The sequence below is a fragment of the Symsagittifera roscoffensis genome, chromosome 8, assembly GCF_963678635.1.
Source record: "Symsagittifera roscoffensis chromosome 8, txSymRosc1.1, whole genome shotgun sequence".
In the NCBI taxonomy this organism is placed as follows: domain Eukaryota; kingdom Metazoa; phylum Xenacoelomorpha; order Acoela; family Convolutidae; genus Symsagittifera; species Symsagittifera roscoffensis.
The window spans coordinates 26686069-26710720 of record NC_087069.1 but is presented as its reverse complement, the minus strand read 5'-3'; the positions used below and the strand labels follow the sequence as shown (position 1 = coordinate 26710720).

Sequence of the window (24652 nt, the reverse complement as noted above, 5' to 3'; positions counted from 1 at the left end):
TAAGAAAGTTGCACTTATAGGAATAGGAGGCTGCATGTTAGAGGTACTCTATGACTATTTGAAAAACAGGAAACAGTTTGTACGAGTAGACAATATCAGCTCAAAAGTTTTAGAAGTCACTAGTGGTGTTCCCCAAGGATCACTTTTAGGACCACTGCTCTTTTGCATTTTTATTAACGACCTACCTGAAGTACTCAAATTCTCTGAACCATATATTTTTGCGGATGATCTTAAACTACTTTCCATCAAAAAAACATCAATTGAAATTCAAGAAGATCTGGACAAAATTCAGCAGTGGGTAACTGAAAACAAAATGGAATTAGCACTAGATAAATGTGCAAAAGCAAGTTTTAGGGGCGGAGACGCTAACTCTATGCTTTTTGGTGTAGTGCTTGGAACATCGATGGTTGTGAAAGATCTGGGAATTTTTGTGTCGGGCGATTTAAGTTGGAAGGTACACATTGAAACAAGATTAAAGAAGGCAAACCAAGTACTGTACCTCCTGAGAAGAAACCTATCAGCAAAGATAAATACGTTTGTAAAGTTAGGCCTGTATAAGTCACTAATACTCCCAGTGTTATTATACGGACTCTCATGTACACATATATCGAGGGGGGATCAATTGCAGTTGGAGCGATTTCAAAAGAAAGTAATCCGTTGGATCACTGGAAATAAAACGGGAGTGTACATCAACGAACTACGCTTGCTAAACATTTTACCCCTGCCCATGTTCATCCAGCTAAATAACATCTTACTTCTTGCCAGTCTTGGTTCTAATGAACGAAATGAAATAGTGTTAAACAGGCGAACCACACGGGCTAGAAATACAGAAATTTTTGAGATGCGAAAAGTGAGAACGGAAAAAGCCAGAAACGAATTTGTTTTCAGAACCAGTAGGATTGTAAATCGATTAGGACCATATATTCATTTTGATAAACGAATCGGCCTCAAGACGAGAATTTTAAACACGATGTGGAAATTTGTAAACGAGAGATTTTCAGAAATGACAACGTGCACGTGGCAATTATTCTTTGATTGTATCACGTGCAGAAACAAGTGGACATTGTTTTAGAGAAGACGCCGGGACCAAGAATCCCAACAGCAGTGCTGTGAATCCCGAACAACAACAACAACAACAACAATAGTAGTTGGTTTGGTTGCTTTTTAGTTTTTTCTCACTTTGTTAATTTTTTACGCTAATATCATGTGTACATATGTATATATGTTTTTTGTCTTTTAGTTACTGATGATGTTGCAGTTTGCAATGAAAACGTTTTAACTTGATGTGTTTCTTACAACATTTCAATTGACCTTTTAAAAAAAAATTAGAAAGGACCGAGGATTCACATGTGGCTTGTAATCAAAACGTACAAGAAGAAACCGTTGAAGTTGATGTTGATGGAAGTGTGCAAAACGAGAGTCCATTACCGCCAGAAACAATACCAGTGTCGGAAATCATTGAAATAGTTTCTGGTGGTAACGGACTCTCATTTTGCACACTTCCATCAACTTCAACGGTTTCTGCTTGTACGTTTTGATCACAAGCAAAATGTGAATCGTGGACAGACAGGTCGTGGACATTAACAGGGCGTGGGAGTCGTGGACAGATTCGAACAGATAAATTTAGAAATGCGAGAACATACTGGACTTGTGGATCAAAGATTTTTCAGACTTTTTACACTCAGAAGCAAAGCCAAATATCCTTCCACGATCTCGCAGTTTAAAAAACAGTTGACAGGCCAGGCCCTATCAAAACAGGAATCGTGACTCTTAACAGGCTCGTACTTTTGAGGTTGTACGAGTCTGTTCAGAGTCACGATGATACAAATAATGTTGCGGGTTTTAGTCAATCTGAATTTTTTTCTGTCATAATAGTCTTTATAGCAAAGTTGCGAATTTCCAAGTTGAAAAAATTAATAGTTTTGATTTTTCAGTACTTGAAATTTGTGCTGTCTTTGTGTCAAAGTCCCTGCATAAGGTTAACTAAATCATTCAGTTTTTCGGATGTTATGGTTTTCAGATTCAGAAAAACTTTTTCTTGTGGTATGAGTCTTCTATTGAAGATGTTGTGTGAAATATAAACTTGTAGTATTTAGTTAGCCTAATTTTCTTTTCAGAATTGATGCATTGAGACTTTTCGGGGCTATCTTTATTGTGACCAGATGGCTGAGGCGAGCAGTTCTGTTGATAGCTATTACTATGGAGCCAATTCCAGTGGTGGAGAAGGTTAGCTTTGTAACTGAAAAACATTCAATTTTTTTAGGACATCCAGAATGATGTACAGATCAGATTATCGCATAAATTTGACCCGTTGGAAAAACAATGTCATCATTTCTTATTGGTTGGCGTGCAATTAGCATAGAATGCTCCGACTACAGTTTCTTTTAAATCAAGATTATGAAAAATATTTCAAAGCAAGGAAAGTATTTCATTAGATCACTGAACCAAGTATCAGAAAAATGTTTTTGCTCTGAATCCGTAGCCTGACTGGAAGATTTGAACTTGATACCACGCTTAAACCTTCGCTAACTTTTAATGAGGTACCTGAAATCGCGCGGAAAAAACACTCGACGCCAAAGTTATTTCGTAATCTCGATTGGTCGGAACAACAAGGATACAATAAGTTCTGGCCGAGATCGATGGCTTCGATTAGAAAAATGAACAAAATCTTACTGCTTTTTGTAAGAACCAAATGTAAATGTCTTTCATCGACGCTGCCGGAAGTTCTATTAAGTTGAGAAATCTATAGTTTGCTGTCATAAAAAAAGGTGAATTGCAAAAGGGGCCCTTCCGTTTAGTTACGGTCAGTGCACCGGTTTCCATGAAGATATGATTTCCTTTTCCGCGATTTGACTTTTGAGTTGTTTTTAAGTTCAGTTTATTTCTTTTGTTTAGAGGAGGGCAAGCTCCACTAGCGAACAGAAAAGGTGTAAAGGTCACAAAAAACGTGATCGGTTACTAGTTTCGAAAGTGGAATTTAATTTTCAGATTTACCCGCGGAAATGTTTTATTCATGATTAACTTTTCTTAAATTGGGTTAAATTAATCAAAAAAGTGCCATCTATAAATTTTTCTAGAAAATCAAAGTAATTTAAATCCATCTATTTTTTTCTTCGAATTTCGAAAGTTGAGATGTTTGCAAAAAACAAGTCAGTATTTTTTTTCTGTTTACTTGCGTTTGTTTACTTTTTTCTAACAATCTGTTGGCTATGTTTTCTCCATATCACTTCGTAGAACAACAAGAGTAATTGGTCGCTGGGCAGGTAGTTCCAAATCTTCAATGATCACAGCTATGATTGCAAAAAAAAGGTTTCTAGGAAGAAAGGAAAAATATTATTGTTCCGACCATTGACAATTGTGAGGCACTTTTGTCTTCGGTTGTGTTTAAGTTTTTTCTTCTTCCAGTTCAAGCTTTTTCGGCTCAACTGGTGTCTGCTCAAAGATTGTCGGCTTTTATTTGGCGTTTGGGAAAACTTTATCATTTTTTGAATTAATTTTAGTTAGTTTTCTCAAAAGCACTTTTACCGATTCTCAAAAAGGGGTATCCATAACAAGACCACCTACATTCTTGTGTGCGTGCATACTCGACTGAACTCTTTTTCTGTACTCCTTTATCTACAGCCTTCGAAAAAGTGTGGGTGGAATATTTGCTCGATACTTTTTGCAGATGATGGGTAGTGGGAAACTCCTGTGCATCAGCGGCCAGTCACAATTTTCCTCACAAAAAATTTTATCGTCCTCGAAAAATTCAATTTTTTGAGCGTTTTTTTTTAAATTTATGATTTGTACCGAAAATACCCTCCCATATCTGAGATTTTGGGTTCAATTTAAAGAACGGGCTGTATGATGCTCCTTGGCCTACGCGACGGCGCCCAAGTTTTTTGACACAAAATTATGGCCCTCTAAATTCAAAATTTGTTTTTTTTCACCGTTTTTTTGAAATTCTTCTCGGGAACTGCCAAACCTGGGTTTTTGGGTTCAATCGAATTTACAGGTTGGGTGAATCTCTTCTGCATGAGCGGCTACGTCCAGTTTTCTTAAAACAGAAAGCAATGATTATCGGAAATGTCAACTTCTTGATTTGTTGACCGTTTTTTTATTTCTCTCGATAGCTATCCTGCCAAATCTGATATCATAGGCTCAATCGACACAACAGCTTGTTGGAAGCTTACCGTCATAATTTGCTACGAGCAATTTTCTTTAAGAAAAAGTGTTGAAACTTTGACCATTTTTTGACTTTTTGGAAGTTTTCTGACTCTACTTCAAAATTACTGGGCCAATGTTCAAGTAAAGTGTTCAATCAACAATTCAGATTTTGGTTATCTTCTGTACTTTACCGGCCACGACCTGCTTTTAGCAGAAAAAATGTTATTGTTTTCACCGTTTTTTATAGAAACTTTCTAATTTTCCTAAGAATTACTCAATCAAATCTGAGATGAAAATTTCATTAGAAAAAAGCGGCTATGCGAATTTTTCCTGCAGAAGCGGCTTCTCTTTAAGTTTTTGCAAGAGATAGAATGTGTCTGCGAAAATTCAAAAATCTCTTAAATTTTTATTTTCTCATTTGTGTGATGAGAGAAACAACTGAAGGTTTTGGGAAAAGTTCAGTTTTTGAAATCACGCATTTTGTTCTCCATCAGTATAACAAATTCAAAAAAATCAATCTCATACCGTCAGCTGTAGCTTGGCCTTAGTTATCCATCATCGAGACATACGAAAATTGTCTCGAAGAAGGACGTACCTCCAGCTTTAGCTGGGCCTTTGATGTCCTTCATCGAGACATACGAAAATTTCGATTCACCTAGTTTTTTTTAACATTTTTCGTTTATTTCTACGTTTGTTTTTTTTTGGTTCTGTATTATCACAAGTGTGTTTAAATCTGCAAAAATAGTTTTTTTGTATTGTTTTTTTAAGACAACTCTTGTTGATTATGTTATGTCTTATTCATTTTTTTCTACGTCTTTGTATGATTTTCTCATCACGCTTCGCTACCAAATTTTTTAAAATTTTATTTCAAATTTATGCAAAGTCAAGTATTAGACCACCAATTTTACACTAGCCTCAGCTTAGTGTGTTATTACAAACCTTCTTTTTTTAAACCTAACTCGCAAATTTAAGGGTTCATTAAAAGTTCAATTATTTGGAAATTTCACCGTAGCATTGAAAATTGCATAGTATCTGTTCTCTGCTTTATTTGGTTTGTGGCTAGTGTTTAACTTCTAACGTTCTATCTACTAGTAATCTTCTGTCGCTGAGTGGTTAGTGTATGTGAGCCTTATAAGACTATCTGTACTCTTTCTTATTGCACCTAATAAAACTGATATTTGTCGTGTTCCCGCTAGTGTTTGCGAAACATAGAATATTGAGTTCATCGTCTAAGTGAGGAAAAAAGTCTCAATTTTATGCCCGTTCGTTTAATTTGCCTAAAACGTTATCGAATGACTTGTTGGAATCCGTATCTGCTGCTGAAAGGCTTTTATTTGATATCATACATTAACCAACTAAGAGCTTGCTCAATGATTTTTAATATTGATATGATTTTAATATTTTAATGTGATTTAATATGGTTTTAATATTAAGCAGAAAGATCATATTAGGACATAGGATTTTTTCTCCCCAAATGGTGAGTGGAACAATAATAATTCTCAAGGATTTGACCTGAAAAACAATTTAAAATAACAAAGATAGCCGGTTACTGAGCAAGTAGCACAGAATGTTCCGACCACAGTCCTAAAAAATACAAATGTTTTCTCAAATTGGTGTCGTTTTTTTTCTGCATGTTGTGATAAAAAGAAATCTGAACAAAATAATAGAACTCAGGCATATTTAAGAGTCATTGTAAAGTAGGTCAATTGGAAAGCAGTTTTGAAAATAAAAGACCAGAAAAACTAAAAAAAAAAATTTTTTAAATTAAATTTTTTTGAATTGCGCTAAAAAAGTAATTAAGTAAAACTAAGTTTTCACGGCTTAAATAAGCAATTGCAAATACTAACTACCTTACTAATTAGCTCGAAATTAGACCAAAAATCAAAAGTTTCAAACCGGTTCTTCTCGACTCACGACTGAAAGGGCTTTAATATGATATATCATTCAACCCTGTCCGATAATTATTTGTGGTAGCTGATTTTGCTTGGAAAACAAAAAATTAAAAAAAACTAAAACACGACTACAAAGTTCCTCCCCATTTTAAATACATTTTAAATGGTCGGAACAAAAAGTTGCTTTGCCTGTTATTGGCGGCTTTGGATTGTGCAATATTTTGAAAAACTTTATATAATCAGTGTGTTTGGTTGCAGGTAAATCGTTGTTTTCAAGATTTCAAAACAACCATGTCTTTAAGTCTTAAATTTTTGTTAGTATTTTGGTTGTAGTAGGCTGAATAAAGTGTTGCAATGTCATATGCAATTAGAAATTACCAGCGCGAATAGGGACGCCAATTTTTTCTTTTTATGTGAAAAAAAACCAATGTTTGTTTTGCGTAATTCAGCTTTTTGTATTACATAATTCACATTGTGTATTACCTAACTCAGACAGCGTATTACATAATTCAGATAATTTTTCCATAATTCAGGCAGTATGTGAAGTGCTTCCCACCTTTCAAGTGGGCTGTACATTTCTTTTGGCGCTTTTCCTCAGGGTGAATTTTCCAAATTTGTACTGACGGTAGTATTTTTAAGCAACCAGGGATAACTTAGAAGTTGATTTGATGCAACTTGGTGTCGTAAAATGACATGGCCGCAGGTGTATTAAGACTACATCCCATTGTTTCATATATCGCTATTGTTGCTTTCTTTTATACTTTCGCTACTCCTATTTGTGGAATGAACAAGCTAACATAAATCGGTTGTAAAAATAGAAATAATCCGAAAGATAGATCAAGACCAGGTAGCTCTAAAATAGAGATTGTCTATATATATCTATCGACTGGGCGGTGATAATTATTTGGTGCAGTTCTACTTTTTGCAAGGTTAGAACCGTTTTCATTAATCATATCCAACCCATTTATTTCAACATTTCTTCTGGGAACTTCATCTGAACCATAGTATTCAAATTGAGGATTTTTAGCCCTAAAATGTAACACTGCTTTTCCCCAATAGTAACCATTTGCAAATAAATTGATGGAATTTCCTGTGGTTCTGTAGCGTGTTATTTTAAAAGTGTGTGACTTACCCAATTCATATCCTGCTATTTTGTTTTCATTAACCGGTAGTAACCTTACTGAACTTAATATTTTTAACTCAATTTTTGCACCATGTTCGGGCCAAATGTCTGAGTGAATTAAACGTTTGGTTTGTGTTACTTATAATTACTTAAAGGGAAAGAACTGTTGAATATTTTCCGAGAGCGCCTTGGGCAGTTTGCACCAGGAAAGGTTATCCATCAAATCTATTTTCCTTGACATTTCGGAATGTAGGAAAAGCGCTTGCATAGTAGCCCGAAAATAGCCACCACTCTATTGATAAGCAACAGCAGCTGAACAAAAACTAGGGATCAAAGGAACGCTTCACTGAAGATGCTAGTCTAATCGATTTTAGCCAGAGAAATACTATTCAATTGAGGACTTTCTGTTTCTCTCCACTTGCACAGATTAATTTGGGACCCATCGGGCGCTCAGTTTTCTATCTTTCCCTCCCCTTCTAATATAAAATGGATTTTTTAAAATTTTGTTTCTGCAAATTAATTTAAAACAGTTTGCAACCTACTGCACAAGTATGTAATAGTTTTAACAAACGTTGGCAGTTTGTGCGTGCAATTGCGAACGCCTAAAAAATTCAAATAGCTGATCTGTTCAATTTCTAATAATTTTGCCAAAAATTTCATTGTCATTCTATGCTGCTGCAGGCTTTGGGTCTTTTTATTTATTCAGCCCAATTTTTCAAATCTTGAAAATAGAAAAATGAAATGACAATTATTGAAGCTCAATAAATCGCCTCAGTTTATTTGTTATCGCGTGTTCAATAATTAATGTGGCGATTTTACCAGTATTTTGGGCCGAACAAGTAAAAATGACACAGACGTCGGCTTGGTGCAAAAGTTTGTACCAGAAAGGGCATAAGAACCAAACTAATTTGTCAAATGGACAAATGAAAACTAGCTTATGTTCGATCTATCAAACCTTTCATTCATTTTACGCCATGGCATACTGATGATTATGTTTGCGAGAAACGTACCGAGACAAGTAATGAATCACTAACGAGCTTTCTTTTGTGCCTTTTGTTGAGTAGTTATTACTTTATCTTGACTTGCTGCTTCGTTATTTTTCATCTTTTGTTTGGCCGTTACTTTCAAATTGGATTTGCTTTTCTTTGGAACACAGAAAATCTAAAAATAAAATTTACTACGAAATTCTCGAAAGAATTATTTTTTCAATTATGTTGATCGAATTTCGATTGATTTTAGTTTTGTGATTAACAAAATTTTTGTGTTACATGTGTGAACACAAAAATTCAGAAATACAGAATTCAAAGTGGATTCACAATTTGTTCACTTTCGGCTTTCAGAAAAAAAAAATTTTGTGGTCCATTCAATTTTATTGAATTTTTTCATGTGCTTGTTACTTTCTAATTGAAGCTATATTCCCTCGTCGGTACAAAAAATCCAAAAATAAACAATCTCTTTGAGTTGAAACTAACAATAACATTTTGTTCATTCTCGGTTATATTTCTGAGGGCATTTTCCTTCATCTTCTAGTTGCAATTATCTATTGCAAAATTTATTTTAAAAAAAAAGAAATCGGTTCATTAAGCTTTTTTTTCTTCAATTTTTCTTCGGTCGGTGTGAGCTTCCTTAATAAAACGTGAATATGTTTCTTCCGAAATCACCAACTAAACTTTTCTTCTTTTAAATAATTTGAGGAAGTGAAACTGGTAAGTGGAAAAGCGTGCTAAAAATGAAAAGTTACCACGAGAGTTGAAAGCTAAAGCTTTTTCCGGGTTTCTTTTTATTCGTAGCTGTCATTAAATCAAGAACCCCTTCCCCAATTGCCCTGCTTATGTGGTGTTATGTTACGACTTCCGTTTTTGGATTGTATGGATGATATGGGATCGTCTACATTTTTTAAAAATCAAAAAATAATCTTTCATTCAATTTTTTTCTAGCCATTCCATACTAATTATATTTTTTCTATTAAATGCAAAGAATGACGAAAGTTAAAAAATGATTGAATTTTTTGTCAATTAAGGATTTTTTATTGTGGTAGTTTTCTGTTTGTCATATTTTGAAGAGATTCGTATTGCCTGCAAAACATAGGCTATAACAAGAGCATAAGTTGGACTAGATTATATTAGAAAGAGGGGACAAAAATAATTGTGATTTGAAATAAAAACTATGTAGCTTAAAATTCGTAGGGTCTTTTCGGTTGTACCTCCCTCATCGCAGTTTAGCGCTGCTTTGAGAGTAAAACATTGCTCCGCAAGCAATTTTTCTAGCCAAAAAGGTTCAATATTTAAATCGACCTAGAAATTTTATGGCATTTCATGTAATTACTGTTTTATATTCGGTTAAATAGTTTCATTGTTTATTATGAACTAGGATGTATATACATAAATCACTTATATTGCTCGTCACCAAACATGTGTCCAGTTTATCGCGGTTCTTAGATTTTCTTGAGGGTGCGGGTTTTAAAAAAATCAAGCCTTTGAGGCGTCCGTTTTCTCAGTATGTTTCTGCTGCCAGTGACGATCTTTTCAAATATTTAAAGTCTGAATGCATTTTCAATTCGGTGTCGTAAATGCAGTCTAAAAGAAATTTTAAAACCACATAACCAAAACTTCCAATGTCTAAAATATTCAATGGTAGTGTATAAAATCTTTTAAACGTTTGAAAAATTATAAAATCTGACAAAGAATGAATGTCTTTATGACAATAAGTTTTTTAAAGTAATTTGACGTATGTTTTTTCTGTGGTCTGAAAACGCTGGTATGTTTGCTTAAGCGTAACTGACAAACTGACGCAAAAAATAATTTAACGACTCAAGTCATTGTCAGATTTTGTTCAAAATTAAATCGGCATTTTGCGTCAAATATTACTTCTTATTAGTTATTAGTTGCTTTTGAATCGGAATCGATATATAAAATTTCGAGGCTAGTTAAAATTAAACAAAGCAAAAATAAATTGAAATTATTAATGAATGGAAAATTGAATCGCGTTATCATTAAGTGCTATTTATTGCAATTATTTTTGTTTTATTCCACAGATGCGTGAATTTTTCTGCACAAATAACCATGCATTATATTGTAAACAATTTTTTACGCTAACAAATATCCAAAATAGAAACAAGTGACCTCATTTTTTTCCATTTGAGTGGTTGTTGTAGTTGCATGATGTAGCCAATCTCCTACTGGTTTTTATAAAAGTTATCGTTCAGCTGATTATGAATATTGAATGGTTTTCGGAATATCATTTCATATCGATTTATAAATCCTGATTTTTCTCTCAACACAAAATCAGTTTTTAAATTGATTGGTTTTTAGGAATTTTCAATGCTTATGCGCGTGTTATAAAAAGTGTTCATACTTTATGCGTGTAATAATGGAACCGATTTCTATTCCCTAAGCTGTTCATACATACTAGTTATACATCTACTGGGCAAACACCGTGACAATCATACGATGCGATATCTAAGTCAGTCATTTTCATTTTCTGACTGAACTTGATAAGATTAGAACCACATACTACAGCGCTTCTTTGACATTTGAATGTTTGACTTTAAATTTTAACGACATGCTTCGAAGCGTGTTGAAATTAGAAAGTAACTAGAGCAAAAATTATAACCCCTCAAGGATTGTATTATAACTTAGATTAGCAGAAATCCCCTAACTGAGAAGTAGATTTATTCCTCTAGAATAAAGCAAACTGCTATTAAATATTCTCTCGACGATTACAAATTCAGTTCAACTCGCCAGTAATTTTTGTTCATGCTTGCTTTATTTAAGATAGATAGCGAATGGCTGGGTTGGTACTAAGTAGTACCATTCAAACTTAAGAGTGGATTGAAGAACAAATTATCAAAATAACTATTTCCTATTTTACTCTTTCGTAGTCTATTTAAACGCTATATTTTGCTAACAATTTGGGACCAAGTTAAAGTTTGTGTTATCTTTGAGAAAGTTATTTCCTCCGGGCAATTAATTTTACTTATAACCCCAAACGTTGTTTCATTTTGCCAATAGGTCTTATTACAACACCACAGGTCTGAGTCAATTGCAATTTAGACTAGTTTTGACAGCCACTTTATTGCATTTCCCTCAGCTACGTTTAAGAACTTCATTGTGGCAATTGGTACAAAATGAAGCCGAAAAGTAGAAATGCCTCGACTGAACATGACGCTCCGACTACAAGCAGTGCCACCGCTACTGCGTTGTCGTCTCCGTCTGTTAGAATATCACCAGTAGTATCTTTTAGCCACGTGCGAAACAGTTCGAATGTCAGTGGTAAGTTGATAGTAGTCTGGTTTTGAACATGCTTGTGTTTTAGTATGAGCTATCTTTTTTTCCAAACTAAGTTGCAAAAATTGTTGCGACGCAAATATTGTTGCGATAAAATGTGTTCATTTTGAAAGTGTTTATTTTGATCAATAACCAGCTATTAAGTACAGACAGTTCTAAGGATTTTAACACAGACTATTATTGTTCCGACTTTCGTTACGAAAGTAACGGAATATTTGTGCTCGGTGTGGTGTTTTTTCTTCAGACAAATTTTGACTTTTTAACTAGCCATTTTTGACGGTTTTTTTATACCATTCAAAAAGTAATGTTGTCATGAGCTTAATTTTGGAAAGATATTTCACCTGTGATTTGTTTCGTAAAGTTTTGGGGGTTTGAAAATTGCTTATTTTGGCCTATTTGGGACAACTAACGCGCGATATATTTCGCGCTATTAACGCGTAAGCGGAGATTTAATCCGTCATAGAAATTGTTTCAAATTGATTGAAGGAAGCTTATTTGCCATAATTGATTTGTTACTAGGAGCGAAATTTATCATTTTGAACTTAATATGGCGTGTAGGAGGATGATTTTCACAAAAAAAATCTCGAATTTAAAAAAGTGGATTTTGTTTTTGTTACATATAATTTTTTCATGTTATTACTGCTCCATAGACTGCTCTATAATTTAAGGCATGTAATTTGGTAAGTTTCTTTTTTTTCAAAATGAATGCTAATGCGTCAGAGTTGGCGTGCGTCACTTAAGAAATTTTGTAGACTCAAAGTTTTACTCATTCAGTTTTTCACAGGAGCGTTATTGGTCATATTTTTGCATGTGTATGACCACTTCGCCTCTTTGTTCATTTTTCAAGATATTTATTCATTTTTTTCAAGATAATTGGAAAAAAACAATAAAAAGAGTTTCTTGCGTAATCAGTTTGGATTCCAAAATGACCAAAAATTGTCAAATTTTGTTGTTACATCAAGTAGAAAAGCGATGAGCAGATCGCAATTTCTTTTAAAATTTCTTTCGTTTTTCTTGACAATTAAACTTTGAGTTTAATATTGTCAAGTGCTCAAATCATAGAGCATCAAAATTTCTTCGAATCGAAAGGTGTTCAGTTTATCAAAAGAGACTCTTAATTCAGTACCAGTGCTTTCCGGTAATTTCTGTGTCTGAGTTTTCCCTCTCTGTTTATTTTTTAACAACATGTAAATTTTGATATCGCTGACCTTTTCCAGACGCGGAGTTGATTGTTAACTTTTTGCATAGTAAATGTTGCAAATTAAATCATTGACTAATGATGATTTCTTACCCTCGCGACAGCAAGGGTATTGCAATCGGGTACTAGACTTTTTTTTCCTCGTAAACAATTTTGTCCACAGGATCATTAGCTTCTGGCGGCACATTGGCTCAAAATGAATTCAAATTTTGTACTGTATCTCGCACACTTAGCCTGGTGGTAATGAATACGCCTGAGAAGGCAAAGGTCCTGGGTTCGAATTTGACCACGACCAGTTTATTTCAAACAGTAAATGTTCCGTTCCGGTTTACAAAGATTTTGGCATAAGATTTGTCTGCTTATGTTTTGTCGGCTTAGTTGCCACATCTAAGAATCGTTTATTTTAGCTGTAAACAATTTTCACTGAAGTTGTTTTAAGCTTTTTAAAATCCGGCAGAATCGAAATTTTTTTTCACATTGGTAGTAATTTTGCCAGCTCGATTTGTTAAAACTTCATTTTTTTCCATTTTTCCTGGTATGTTATCGGCCTAATAAATTTTGGCTAAATTTTTATCTACTTAATAGACTCCTTTTGCTTCGTTGCGTCCGAAAAAAGTGTGCATTTATCTGCTCTCAGGGGAAAAGGGACTTATAACATTTCTTATAAGTTTAGAATTTTTTTGAGTTTCTTTTCGGTATAAAGGGTTTCTGCTCAGGTTTTTCGGCTCTGTTACCGCTTGGTAATTATGGAAAAAAAAGGCTTGAGACGGCAAAGATAAGCGGTTCGAATCCAGCCGGGTCCTTTTTTTGTAAACTTGATTTTTTGTGCTTTTTCATACTATCGTCCGTCTGTTTATTTTCGTCGGCTTAGTTCCTGTAGCTCGATGATTCAGCTTTATTTCAAGTTGCTTGTAACCCCTATGCTTGAGGCGACAAAACCCGGGAGTTTGATTCCAGTTGAGACCTGTTTTTCTTGCAAATAGAAAATTTGGCTCATTTAGATTATTGTCTGTCTGCCTATTTTTGTCTGCTTAGTTCCGCAGAAAGGACTTTTTCTGACAACTTGGCTTTTGATAGCATTCACAAAGCTCTTTATAGAGTTTATAATGGTGCAGGCAATTTTGTTCCTGATATTTTGGGCTTTTGTTGTAATTTTTATTGACAAAAACGATTTTTTGAATTTTTTTCGTTTGATTTTCATAATCATTCATATTTCTATCGCAAGTTGTGCGAAGCTCAGCTTCGCCTCAGTGTTTTTAAGTCTCCATAATCATGAGAAGTTCTCATTTTTTCTCAGTTATGAAAAAACATAAATGGACTATTAGGTTTCCATCCAATGAAATGTTTTAGTTGCAGTACTCAATTGATTTTTGAATGCATAATAGTCCACATGGAATGCATAATTTATTCATTTATCGATTTTGAGTCCACTTAAACCTTCTCATTTTTCTTACCATATATCTCCTTTCTAAATAAACAAACTTCCTATTTTACTGTTTGCCATTGTGTTTACTTTGTGTGCGTTGCTTGCTTAACTTTAAAGGAAAGTCTGTGATATTCGATCGTGATATCCCTGAATGCCAAATTACTCAAGGTTATTGGGAACCAGAATTGTCATTTGAACGTGAAAACTTATGCCAGTTTGTTTAAATTCAAATTTGTTCACGATTTATAGTTCTCTAAAAAGAAACTGCATTTCGACTCAAGGGAAATAAATTTGAGTACCTAAAACAGCATGAATTTAAATTGGTCCCAAAGTGGTCCCACTTTTATCACTTTCATTTCTGAAATTTTGGTCCTTTGATGATCCTTTCAACTTAAATTTTAAATTGATGCGTTGTTGTTTATTTTTTTCTTGAAACGCATTAGCTTTTGCTGAGATTAATTCAAGTGGAAGTTTTCTTTTGTTCTGAATTTAGAAGACAGAAGATCGTCATATGGAATATGTATGCATAATTTAGTACCCTTGTAGTTTTATTGTATCCACGTAAAAGAAAAGGTCGAATTCAAGTTGTGAATTGTGCAGTTTTACAATTATATATAACTCAAATTCCGTAGAGCAAAAGTTCAGTATACCTTACAGAAATTTTTGAGCATCAGTGGAATTGAATTATGTTCAGCTGGAGCTTTTTGTGCCGACCATTGAAAATGAGGAGGAACTTTGTATTCGGGTGTTTTTTTTCTTTTTTTAAATCATTTTTGCGTTTCCACGCAAAGTCAAGTACCGCAAATAATCATCGCGCAGGTTCCAGTGATATATCATATTAAAGCCTTTTTAGTCGTGATTCAAACGAAATCAAAACTTTTTCTCAGTGTCGAGAAAAACCGATTTGAAATTTTTGGTTTGTCTAATTTCGAGCGAATAAAGCGACGAGCAGGCGTATAGTTGACTTTTTTAAAGAAGGATAATCCTCTTCAAGCCCTGAAAGATTAAATTTGCTCTAGTTGTTCCGACTTTCGATACGAAAGTAACGAAATATTTGTGCTCGGGGTGGGTTTTTTTTTCTTCAGACAAATTTCACTTTTTAACTAGCCATTTTTGACGGAATTTTTTTAGATCATTCGAAAGCCATTGTTGTCCTGAGCTTAAATTTGAAAAGATATTTCACCTGTGATCATTTTGCGTAAAGTTATGAGGGTTTAAAGATTGCCGTTTTGGCCATTTTGACCAATTTGGGACAATTAACGCGCGATATAATTCGCGCTATTAATGCGTAAGCGGAGATTTAATCCGTCTTATAAATCGTTCCAAATTGGTTGAACGAAGCTTATTTGCCATAATTGGTTTGTTACAAGGAACGAAATGTATCTTTTTGTACTTCATATGGTGTGTGGGGGATGATTTTTATAAAAAATTTCAAATTAAAAAAAAATTTCATTTTATTTTATTTCATTTAATTTTTTATGTTATTACTGCTGCTCCATAAACCTTAAAAGGCAGTCGGAACATTCAGGGCTTCGCCCTGATACGAGCAGTCTTGTTACATTAGTTTTCGAATTTTTTTCAGCGCCATTTTACGATTCAAATTTTTTTGTCATTTTTGTGAAGGGCTCTCTAAAACACTAAGGTGACTATAAGAGCACTGTGATACTTTGATGCTGAAAGTTAGCGCACATTATGTACGCGTGGCGAAATATCCGGCACCCCAAAATTGTTCCAAATTCAATTGAGGTAGGCTAATTGGTCTTATTAATTCCATTCACGATTCTTAATATTCAGCTTAAAACTCAAAGTTTGTCAATATTTCATTAACCAAAAACTATTCGAGACCAGTTTATGGACAGTCGGAACATTCAGAGCGTTGTCCTGATACGAGCAATTTTTTTTAATATAAAAGCGTTTAACTGTTCTGCATATATTATCTGTTTTGCAGCCAACTCCACTCAAACTAAAATTTGAATCTTTTATAATGCATAAATTTGGTTAAACAAAAAAAATAAATACGAAACTCCGTAATTTTGTTTGCTGGTCGCTTGATTTTTCCCGCGATTCTACCGTCTTATGACTAAGTTGTCAAATACGTCTGAATCTTTCCGCTATACGCGCCGATAGTCAAATAAAGGAAAGAGCGCTAATTCAGTTCATTATTTCCCCCTGGCTGCAGTTGCGTCATTCAACCCACTTACCATGGTGCTGAGCTTAGACTCATCTCTTTTTGTTCAAGTTTTAATTACCCTACCGAATTAGTTGAGTTATTCAACAACCAAATTAGGATCGAACTAGATATCACTTTCAAATGGTTGCCAGTCTCATTAAAATTATTTTGATGGCTAATATTCTGTAGTCTTATGCCCAACTTATTTTATATTACAAATTTTGCAGTTACTCTGAATATCGACTTCATCTTTCAAATACCATTCTATTTTTTTGTTCATGACTTGAAAAAACTTATAATTTGCCACTCGAATTTAATTATGTTCTGGCCGTTTCATGAAAGCAATTTATTAGTTCTGCTGTTCTCTATATTTAGTTAGAGCAAAAGAATGCGTTGTTTCCTTTTTAAGTTGAAGAAATAACCTTTCGAAGGCTAATCTTTCTTTTAACAGATAAAACTAAGTAGTTTCAAATTCGTACTTTTCCTGTTCATTAAGTCGTTCTTCTAGCTCTGTTTATCGCATCAAATGTAATTCAAATGTACATCAAAAGTAATTGGTTTTTTGTTATTGCTTTTTTATAAAAAGAAAAATTATAATAATTTTTTTTTCGTAGCGCTGCTTACACGGACTGCTAAAACCGCAAGTGTTTTATTAAAAGAATTAAAATTCACGTTATTTTGGAAAGCTGAAACTATTTTTTGTTGAGTGTTATACTAAACCAGTGGAAATTGACCCTTCAACTCTAGAAGATACGCAATTTGACTCGGATTTTAACTTCTGTGATCGTCTTTCAGTTGTTTGTCCTAGATTGATTTTTCGAGATCTGTAAACCTCGTTTTGGGCTAATTCTTTTGCCTGGAGGTAGGTTGTTTTATGTCGCATATTTGATCAATCTTGTATTAATAATATTTCCTCGGAGTTTTCAATTGCTATAGAGGGTCAGGGTTGAAGGCTCCGATTGCTACCAAAATATCATTAAAAACATTGATTCCACTTTTTTTGCTCATCGGTTTTTTTTACATTTGTATGCATTTTCAAGTTTTATCAATTCAGTTGGGTTGTAGACTTATTTCCGAGCTAGTTTGACTCAGTATATTTGAGCGAGCTACCGTCCGTTAAACAAAACGCAACGGCCTCGGCACTAACTTGAAAAGTCTTTCAAGTGGAAACTATAATTTCATCGATATAATTTAGGTAATTTTTTCTGAAGTGAACTTCATTTTCGTTGCCAGTCCGTTCCAAATTCTTATCAAATCTGTGCACTGGATATTAAAGGGTTTCTAGTTGAACCCTGTTTTTTTAAACCTATTTTCAGTCGTGATAGGTGTAATGCAACATTGGGTTTTTTGGGTCAGAAATTGATCTTTTTGGCATGTTGAAAATTGGATTAAAGTGCTTGAAACTGAACAAGCTGAAATTAAATGAAACGGAAATCTGAAACTTAATTTCAAAGAAAATAGTTCACTAAATATCTTGGTAATTTTGAGCCGCCACTGGAAAGACCTGAAACGTTTTCCAATTACTTGAAACTAAACGACTGTTTTGGTATATTTTAAGATTTCAGAAAACAAAGAAGAGTACAGAAAAATGAAATAAAAAACAATATATTAAGGAGTTTAGAATCTACTTTTGTGCTCATTAACTTTCCCCGCTGAGTTTGTCATTTCGTTATTTGAATTGATGAAAACGTAACTGAATTTGTCTGCAGATGCCTCAATATGTATTCTAAAAATAAAAAAAGTTTTAACTGTGTTAAATGCTGCAAATAATTGCAGAATAAAAAACTACAACAAAAGCTAAACATACCAGTATGTTTGGAATACGTTAAATTTTCTGAAGCGTGATTTTATTTGGTTATTATTGAATATATTGAAGGTGACTTTTTTACCTTAGCAAAATTCACAGTTTATAACAAACCGAAGGTAACTTGAACGATTCTACATTCGATCTTAATAGTTATTTTTATAGCTTTTTGACTTTCAAATAAGTGATGTTACGTCAAATGTTTAGTGAATCATAGAACATTACATTGTTGAAATTAATAAAATTTGACTCAAAATTGTATCATAGTCCAAGTTTTGAGTTTGTTCTTGCAAATCTGTATTGTGAAGCACACCACTGCAAATAGTTTCATTCCTCGTAATATATCCGTCAAAATTTGAACTTTGTTGAATTTTCGCAGCCCTCTTTTTTCAATTTTGAATTGACTTTACAATAATTATACCCATTTTCTATCTGTTTATTCAATTATCATACGCATTTCGATTTTCAACAAAAGTTTCCTTGCTTTTAGATTTTGTTCACGAAGAAAAGGAGTTTTATTGAGTCGTTGATATCATATGGTTTATTGAAAAAAAAAGGAATTTACTTTTGTTCCAGCAGTTCTTTAATCACTCCGAACATTATTTAGGCATGTCTGACAACTTGCGATCATGTGCCAGTTGCACTGAAGAGTTTATCACATTCCAAGCCGAACACGATGAAGATCAACCTATGGGCGACAACAGCGTCGAGTTGCCGAATCGAAGCGGCAGCACTTCAGGAGGTCCGGGTGGATCCTCGTCAGTCGGCAGAACCCGAAGCAGCACCAGTGGACGACGTCGTAGGTTCGCACGACTCAGGCCCAACTCGACTGTGATGACAGACGAGGAGCGACAACAGCGTGATCAACAACGAGACCAATACTCGAAGGCGAAACGACAGTATGTACGAAGAGTGGAAGAGTATATTAAAAATAACAGTTTTGATAAGTTACAAGGATGGCTAAAATTCAGATGTGCTGTTTTCCACAAGATGTGGATCAAATTCTACTGTGTGCTAAAACCGGGTTTCTTAGTAGTATATAAAAACGAGAACATGCAACGTCGCATTGGTTGGGTCGGCACAATTCTTCTATCTTCTGTTTACATAATCGAGAGACCAACGCAACGCGAAGGGTTCTGCTTTAAACTCATACACTGTTTGAACAAGTCGCTGTGGGTTAACAAGGGTCCGAAAAAGTTGCAACCTGTGGGGAATCTGAAAGGGCTGAACTTGCCTCTGACGTCTGTGATTATAAGAGCGGAGTCCGAGGAAGTCGGCAAGAAATGGCTTCAAGCTATGAAGACAATGTGTGCCTCATTTTTCTATGACGTCATACCTCCAGTTGCGGGCTTAGCTGTCATTGAAGACTTCACAGTTCAATCAACGCCGAGTGACTCCTCGGAGAACGGAGATGAAGAAAACGATGTGAACAATCAGAACAACTCAGTAGACTCGGTCGAAATTGATCAATCAGCGTGCTCGGAGCAAATACACGAAGAAACGATGTATGTTCGAGACAACGAGGAACCCTTGGCGCATCTGAACCAGCTCTCAAAAGCAGCTGGAAACCAACTTGGAAACGGAAAATTGGATATCCTAATTGGACTTGCCAGACAAATTAAACCAAATCAACCCCTGTCCAGAATTGTAATACCCCCATTTGTAAATTACCCGAGGTCATTTCTCGATAAGCTACAAGACATGTTTTATAAAGTGGATCTAATAGCTGATATGTCGAAAGCGCCTACGCCGAAAGAAAGAATGGAAATATTCGCTAAGTTCATGCTTTGGCTGCAGAATTTTCATCCGACTCGTGAAATGAAGAAGTACTACAATTCAGTTTTAGGCGAGAGGTCGAGGTGTTACTTCCAACATCCAAACCGGATCTCGAACCCACTTCATAGCCGAAGAGGTAACTCATCATCCGCCTGCGAGTGCTATTTACTGCGTGAACAAACAAGAGGGATTTAATATCAAGGTTCTAATGGAGTTTGAGATACGATTCCACGGGTATTACGTGAGAACAAACGTACGAGGGAGGTTGGAAGTTCAGCTTGAGAATCTAAATGAAACGTACACGGCATCTTTTCCTGACCTGATGATTCTAAACGTCTTTATTGGCCAGTTCAGAATTGACTTCGAAGGTCCCTGTGTGTTAGCGTGTGAGCAAACTGGATATTCATGCGAGATTGAGAATAAAACACGGTGGAGTCCTTGGGGTCGTGAGAACCAGTTTCACAGGATCAGAGCTAGACTTTACGACGACAAGAAACAGGAGGTATGCCATTCAAAAATTGTCAAAGCTAACAGTTATTTCACTTATTTTTTCAAGCACTTTTCGGAATGGCTTGGCATAATGATATTTTCACGAATTTGTCTGTGGTCCATTTTGAACCACAAATACTTATGTTTACGATGCAACCCGAGGAATAAGGTGTTTCTGCTTAGGTAATGCAAGCTGAAGGACATTGGAACTCAGTAGTATATGTGAAGACGGCAGGAAGCAGCAGTAAAGAAGTGTTCTGGAAAGTGGAGAAGTCTAAACTACTGCAGAAGTATGTGGTGCACGAGAATGATTTGGTGGAGTATGAGTCTGCTAGACTGTGGTGTGGCTTAACTGAAGCCTTGCTCAGAGGCGAGGAGGAAGAAGCGATACAGCAGAAGACTGTAGTTGAGCAACGGCAGAGGGAGTTGAGAGCTACGCGGGAACAGTTAGGTACCCTCAACACTCGATCCCTTCTTCTACATTTTCAATTTTGTAGACATAGAGCGGAAATAGTTTTTTCATTAAAACTACCTTAAAGTGTCCTCTTATAAATACTCTCGTTATCAAAAGGCTTTGTTCTAGCAGTCTTTGTGTTTTGCTTAGAGGATTGATCTTTCTCCTGTCTTTATAGGCGTGGTGTATCAACCCTCTTTGATGGTTGAAGACGAAAACGACCCACACGAAACCAAGATATTCACTTATAAATATCATTCAGACGCATTGTGGGACCCCAACTTCGACGATTATCAATACGAGCACAATTTTCAAATCAAAACGCACAAGAGGGGAACGTTTCCTTCGATATCGAGTAGCACAAGAGTGGAATTGCATGGAGGCGATGGTAGTCACCTAGGTGAGGATGCGTCAGACTCGGCTGATGGAGGGTTACATGTGAGAGTCGTGAAACAGCCATCGAAGGAGCGAGTTGATAGGTAAGTAACAATGTTGTCCTGGTATTGGGGGCATGTTTGCCAGCTCGTTCGACAGAATGGCCCCTGCCCCGTAAATTGTAGCCGGTACGTTATATCGAAATCAAAATGGGTTGGGTCTATGATTTTTGTGTTACTAGGCTGGGAGGTTGTAATGGGAAAAGTAAGTAGGCAGAAAGAAAATTTATCTATTATTTAAACGCAACGCCAAGTGCTCTATGGACTCCATGTTTAAGCGATTTTCACAGGGGACAATGGTTAATAAAAATCGTTGAATATTCAAGAAAATCATGAATATTCTAGAATGTTTTAAGGCAAAATCTGGATAAGAATTAACGTCAGAACTTTACTTATGTCAAGGCCAAATGTCTTGACAAATCGTCGTGAAGTTTTGAGAAACGTTTTCATTTTCGAGATTTCAATTACTAACACCAAAATTTGAAATTTCGAAACCTATAGTGGGATACTGTCTGGGTATTCTCAGAGATTGCAAATTTTGCATCCAAGTGTGTCTGCTCAAGTCCTTTTAGCTTCATGGCAATTTTTATGATTTTTTTGAAAGTTTTTCAAACAATTTAGATTCGAAATACTTCACAAAACTTGAGTTTAGCAGCCCTATGGCGAGGTGCTGTCAGGATACTGGCAGGGTGTGCAAATCTTGCCTTTAGATACTACAGCACAAATCCTTTTAACTTCCAAAGTTTAGGTTTAAAAAAACTCACCAAAATTTGAAATTAGCAACCCTGTAGGGTGTGGTGCTTTTAGGGTTGTTTCAGGGTTGCAAATATGTCTGGTAATATCCTTTTAGCTTTCGTGATATGACATTTTATATTTTTTTTTGGAAAACTTTTCAAACAATTTAGATTTGAAATAATTCACAAAAATTGAAATTAGCAACCCTATGGTGGGGTGCTATCATGGTAATTGTAGGGTTTGCAAATTTTGCTTTTAAATACTAGTGCACAAATCTTTTTAGCTTCCGAGATATGACGTTTTTCATGATTTTTCAAAAGTTTAAATTTAACAATTCGAAATTAGACATGATTTATTAGGAAATTACGTAGTCTCTAGGTAACGAATACGCCTAGGACGGCAAAGGTCCTATTTTCGAATCTGACCAGGACCTGCTTTAAGTTGTCTGCTATGTTTTGTCTGCTTAGTTGCTACACCTTTACGCTAGCGAGCGGTAGTGTGTTAGTACGAACCGTCTTTTTTTCTAACCTAACACGCAAAAAAAAGTGTTCATCAAAAGTTTTAACTTGTGTGCCTTTTTGCTATAATCATGATCTGTAGCACTGAAATTTTCATAGCATCTGTTTTCTGCTTTATCTGTGACTAGTGTTTGTTATGGACCAAGAGTCCGTGGCTGAGTGGCTAGTGCGTGAGACTCATAATTTCTAGGTCGTAGTGTTCATTATTTGATGGCAAAGTGTTAATTATTTGGTGGCAATTTTGCTATAATCACGATCTGTAGCATTGGAATTTTCATAGCATCCGTCCTCTGCTTTATTTAAGGCTAGTGTTTGTGATTAATGAAGTGTTCATGGCTGAGTGATTAGTTCTTGAGACTCATATTCTCTAGGTCGCCGTAGGTCGCAGATTGAATCCGGACCTAGCCGAATTTATAGTAATTAGGCTTATTTCTACTTTTTCTTAGTGCACATTATAGAACTGATTTTTGTCGTGTTCTGGCTATTTAGATTGATACGGGATACTTTTTCTTTTCTTGACTTAGATCAGTTAAATGAATAGCATATTTCGCTTCAAGAGAACGGTTGTTTTTACAACCTAGTGATTAAAAATCTATGCAGTTCTCAGTAAAGAGCCGAACACTGTGTTGGTATTTTCCCTCATGGATAGAAGTCTTAATAGTATATCGAAATTGAATATGTTTGACACCTGAAAACGGATTTGTAGATCCAATTGTGATCTCCCAGGCAGTTTTAAATGTACTTGAGTGTCATCTAGTGCATTCTTTTAATGGCTTTTGTCTAAAAATAATTGATTGTTTTTATGATTATTGACAATGTTATGTAATGTTTAGGTACACACACCTATCGGAAACTATAAATGGCGAACAACGATTTGAAAGCTCAATGCAGGCTCAAATGAACTCAATCCAACGAGATCTCAGGACACTGCATGAAGAGATCCGCACTATCCAAAGTGCAACCAAGGCAGTAGCCACCAATCAGCACAGAGCAAATGCGAATTACCAGAGTAGAATTGTACATGAGAATCAGCGTAGAAACTCTTCAAAAGGGCTGTCATGTAGTGCGATATTCTTTTGTATCATGTTTGTCATCGCTTGTGTAGTATTTACATACTACTATAACACATCTTCTTCCAAACCAAATATTAGCTGACATTTGATGTAAAATGCGAAAAAATAGATTAATATATTCTGATCTTCCTTTTAAATTGTGCTTGATTCAATTATGGCATTGTACGAGTTTCAAAGAACCTCTAAATCTTTCCTAAATAAAATTAATTTCTGATAGTCATTTTCAAATCTACAGGATCAAAGTGTGCAGATAATAAGACAGACATCTCTGAAGAATTTTTTAAATGCGACCTTTAAAAGAAGACAATAGGTGCATTTTTTGATTCAGATAATTTGATTTAAAATATCTAGTTAACTTCAAATGGCTGAAATTTTAGAGTCTTGAGATTTATTCCGCAAATTGATGCAAATTTTCAAGTGGAATCTTTCTATTGAATCTTTTATAGCTAATTTTTGGAAAGAAGGGGGAACATTCTATGTGCAAATAACAGAATTTTCTCTCAACCACCTTCATTTTTGCAAAAAGAAGGTAAAAGGAAATACCTTCTCAAAATATTACGATAAGAAAGCTTTCCGAAATCACTATCAGCTCAACTAACCACTAACACTAAGCACTAACAACTAACCTAAGACAGGGAAAGCCGCTTGCCGTGCAAGTAGCACAACTGTTCCGACCACACTCATAAAACAACTACAGAAAAAGGTTGTTCTTTTTTCTTGAAATAAGTGTTTTTTAGTGCGTGGTGATTACAGAACTATACAGACGAGTTTAAGGTTAGTGAATTAGGCGTATTCTACAATATGTGTCTTCAAAAAATGAATGACAACCAAAAATTTTTTATAATTTTTTGCAAAACAATTTTCTTAATTGCCAAGGAAGCGCTAAATGATATTCGCAAAACTAGTTTTCTTTTAAAATTTTTTTCTCAGCCTAAAATTTTGATAAAGGTTCAGTGTTCATATAATAAACGTTATAATAAACGATTGCTTTCCTTGCTCGAAAATGAACTCAAATTCAAAAATTTTTCTCGACATGGGGACAGTTTTTTGGTATATTTCATAATGTTTAAATCACGACTGAAATAACTTTAATTTGAAATATCACTAGATCCATTCCAATTATTGTTT

General features: G+C 34.9%; 3 protein-coding genes across 3 annotated transcripts in view; all 3 read left to right on the top strand.

Annotated features, from left to right (window-relative positions):
- LOC134853716 (vinculin-like) overlaps positions 1-24652 on the top strand; it is a 325677-nt gene that overhangs the window by 62093 nt on the left and 238932 nt on the right. The window lies entirely within an intron of this gene.
- On the top strand, positions 10780-20016 carry LOC134853719 (oxysterol-binding protein-related protein 8-like). Its single transcript, XM_063869720.1, has 2 exons — positions 10780-11432; positions 18653-20016. Exons 1-2 carry the CDS (start codon positions 11288-11290, stop codon positions 20014-20016), a joined length of 1509 nt encoding a protein of 502 aa, XP_063725790.1. The 5' UTR covers positions 10780-11287.
- Positions 19915-23740, top strand: LOC134853720 (oxysterol-binding protein-related protein 5-like). Its single transcript, XM_063869721.1, has 4 exons — positions 19915-20323; positions 20494-20761; positions 20943-21243; positions 23285-23740. The coding sequence occupies exons 1-4, from the start codon at positions 20030-20032 to the stop codon at positions 23604-23606; spliced, it is 1185 nt and encodes a 394-aa protein (XP_063725791.1). The 5' UTR covers positions 19915-20029; the 3' UTR covers positions 23607-23740.

Bases quoted from the DNA above. Each gene is read 5' to 3' on its own strand.
- LOC134853720 (XM_063869721.1), top strand. From the start codon at position 20,030: ATGGAGTTTGAGATACGATTCCACGGGTATTACGTGAGAACAAACGTA. The intron at 20,324-20,493 runs GTATGCCATTCA...GTTTCTGCTTAG, and splicing joins ACGACGACAAGAAACAGGAG to GTAATGCAAGCTGAAGGACA. The intron at 20,762-20,942 runs GTACCCTCAACA...CTGTCTTTATAG, and splicing joins AGCTACGCGGGAACAGTTAG to GCGTGGTGTATCAACCCTCT.
- LOC134853719 (XM_063869720.1), top strand. From the start codon at position 11,288: ATGAAGCCGAAAAGTAGAAATGCCTCGACTGAACATGACGCTCCGACT. The intron at 11,433-18,652 runs GTAAGTTGATAG...AACATTATTTAG, and splicing joins AAACAGTTCGAATGTCAGTG to GCATGTCTGACAACTTGCGA.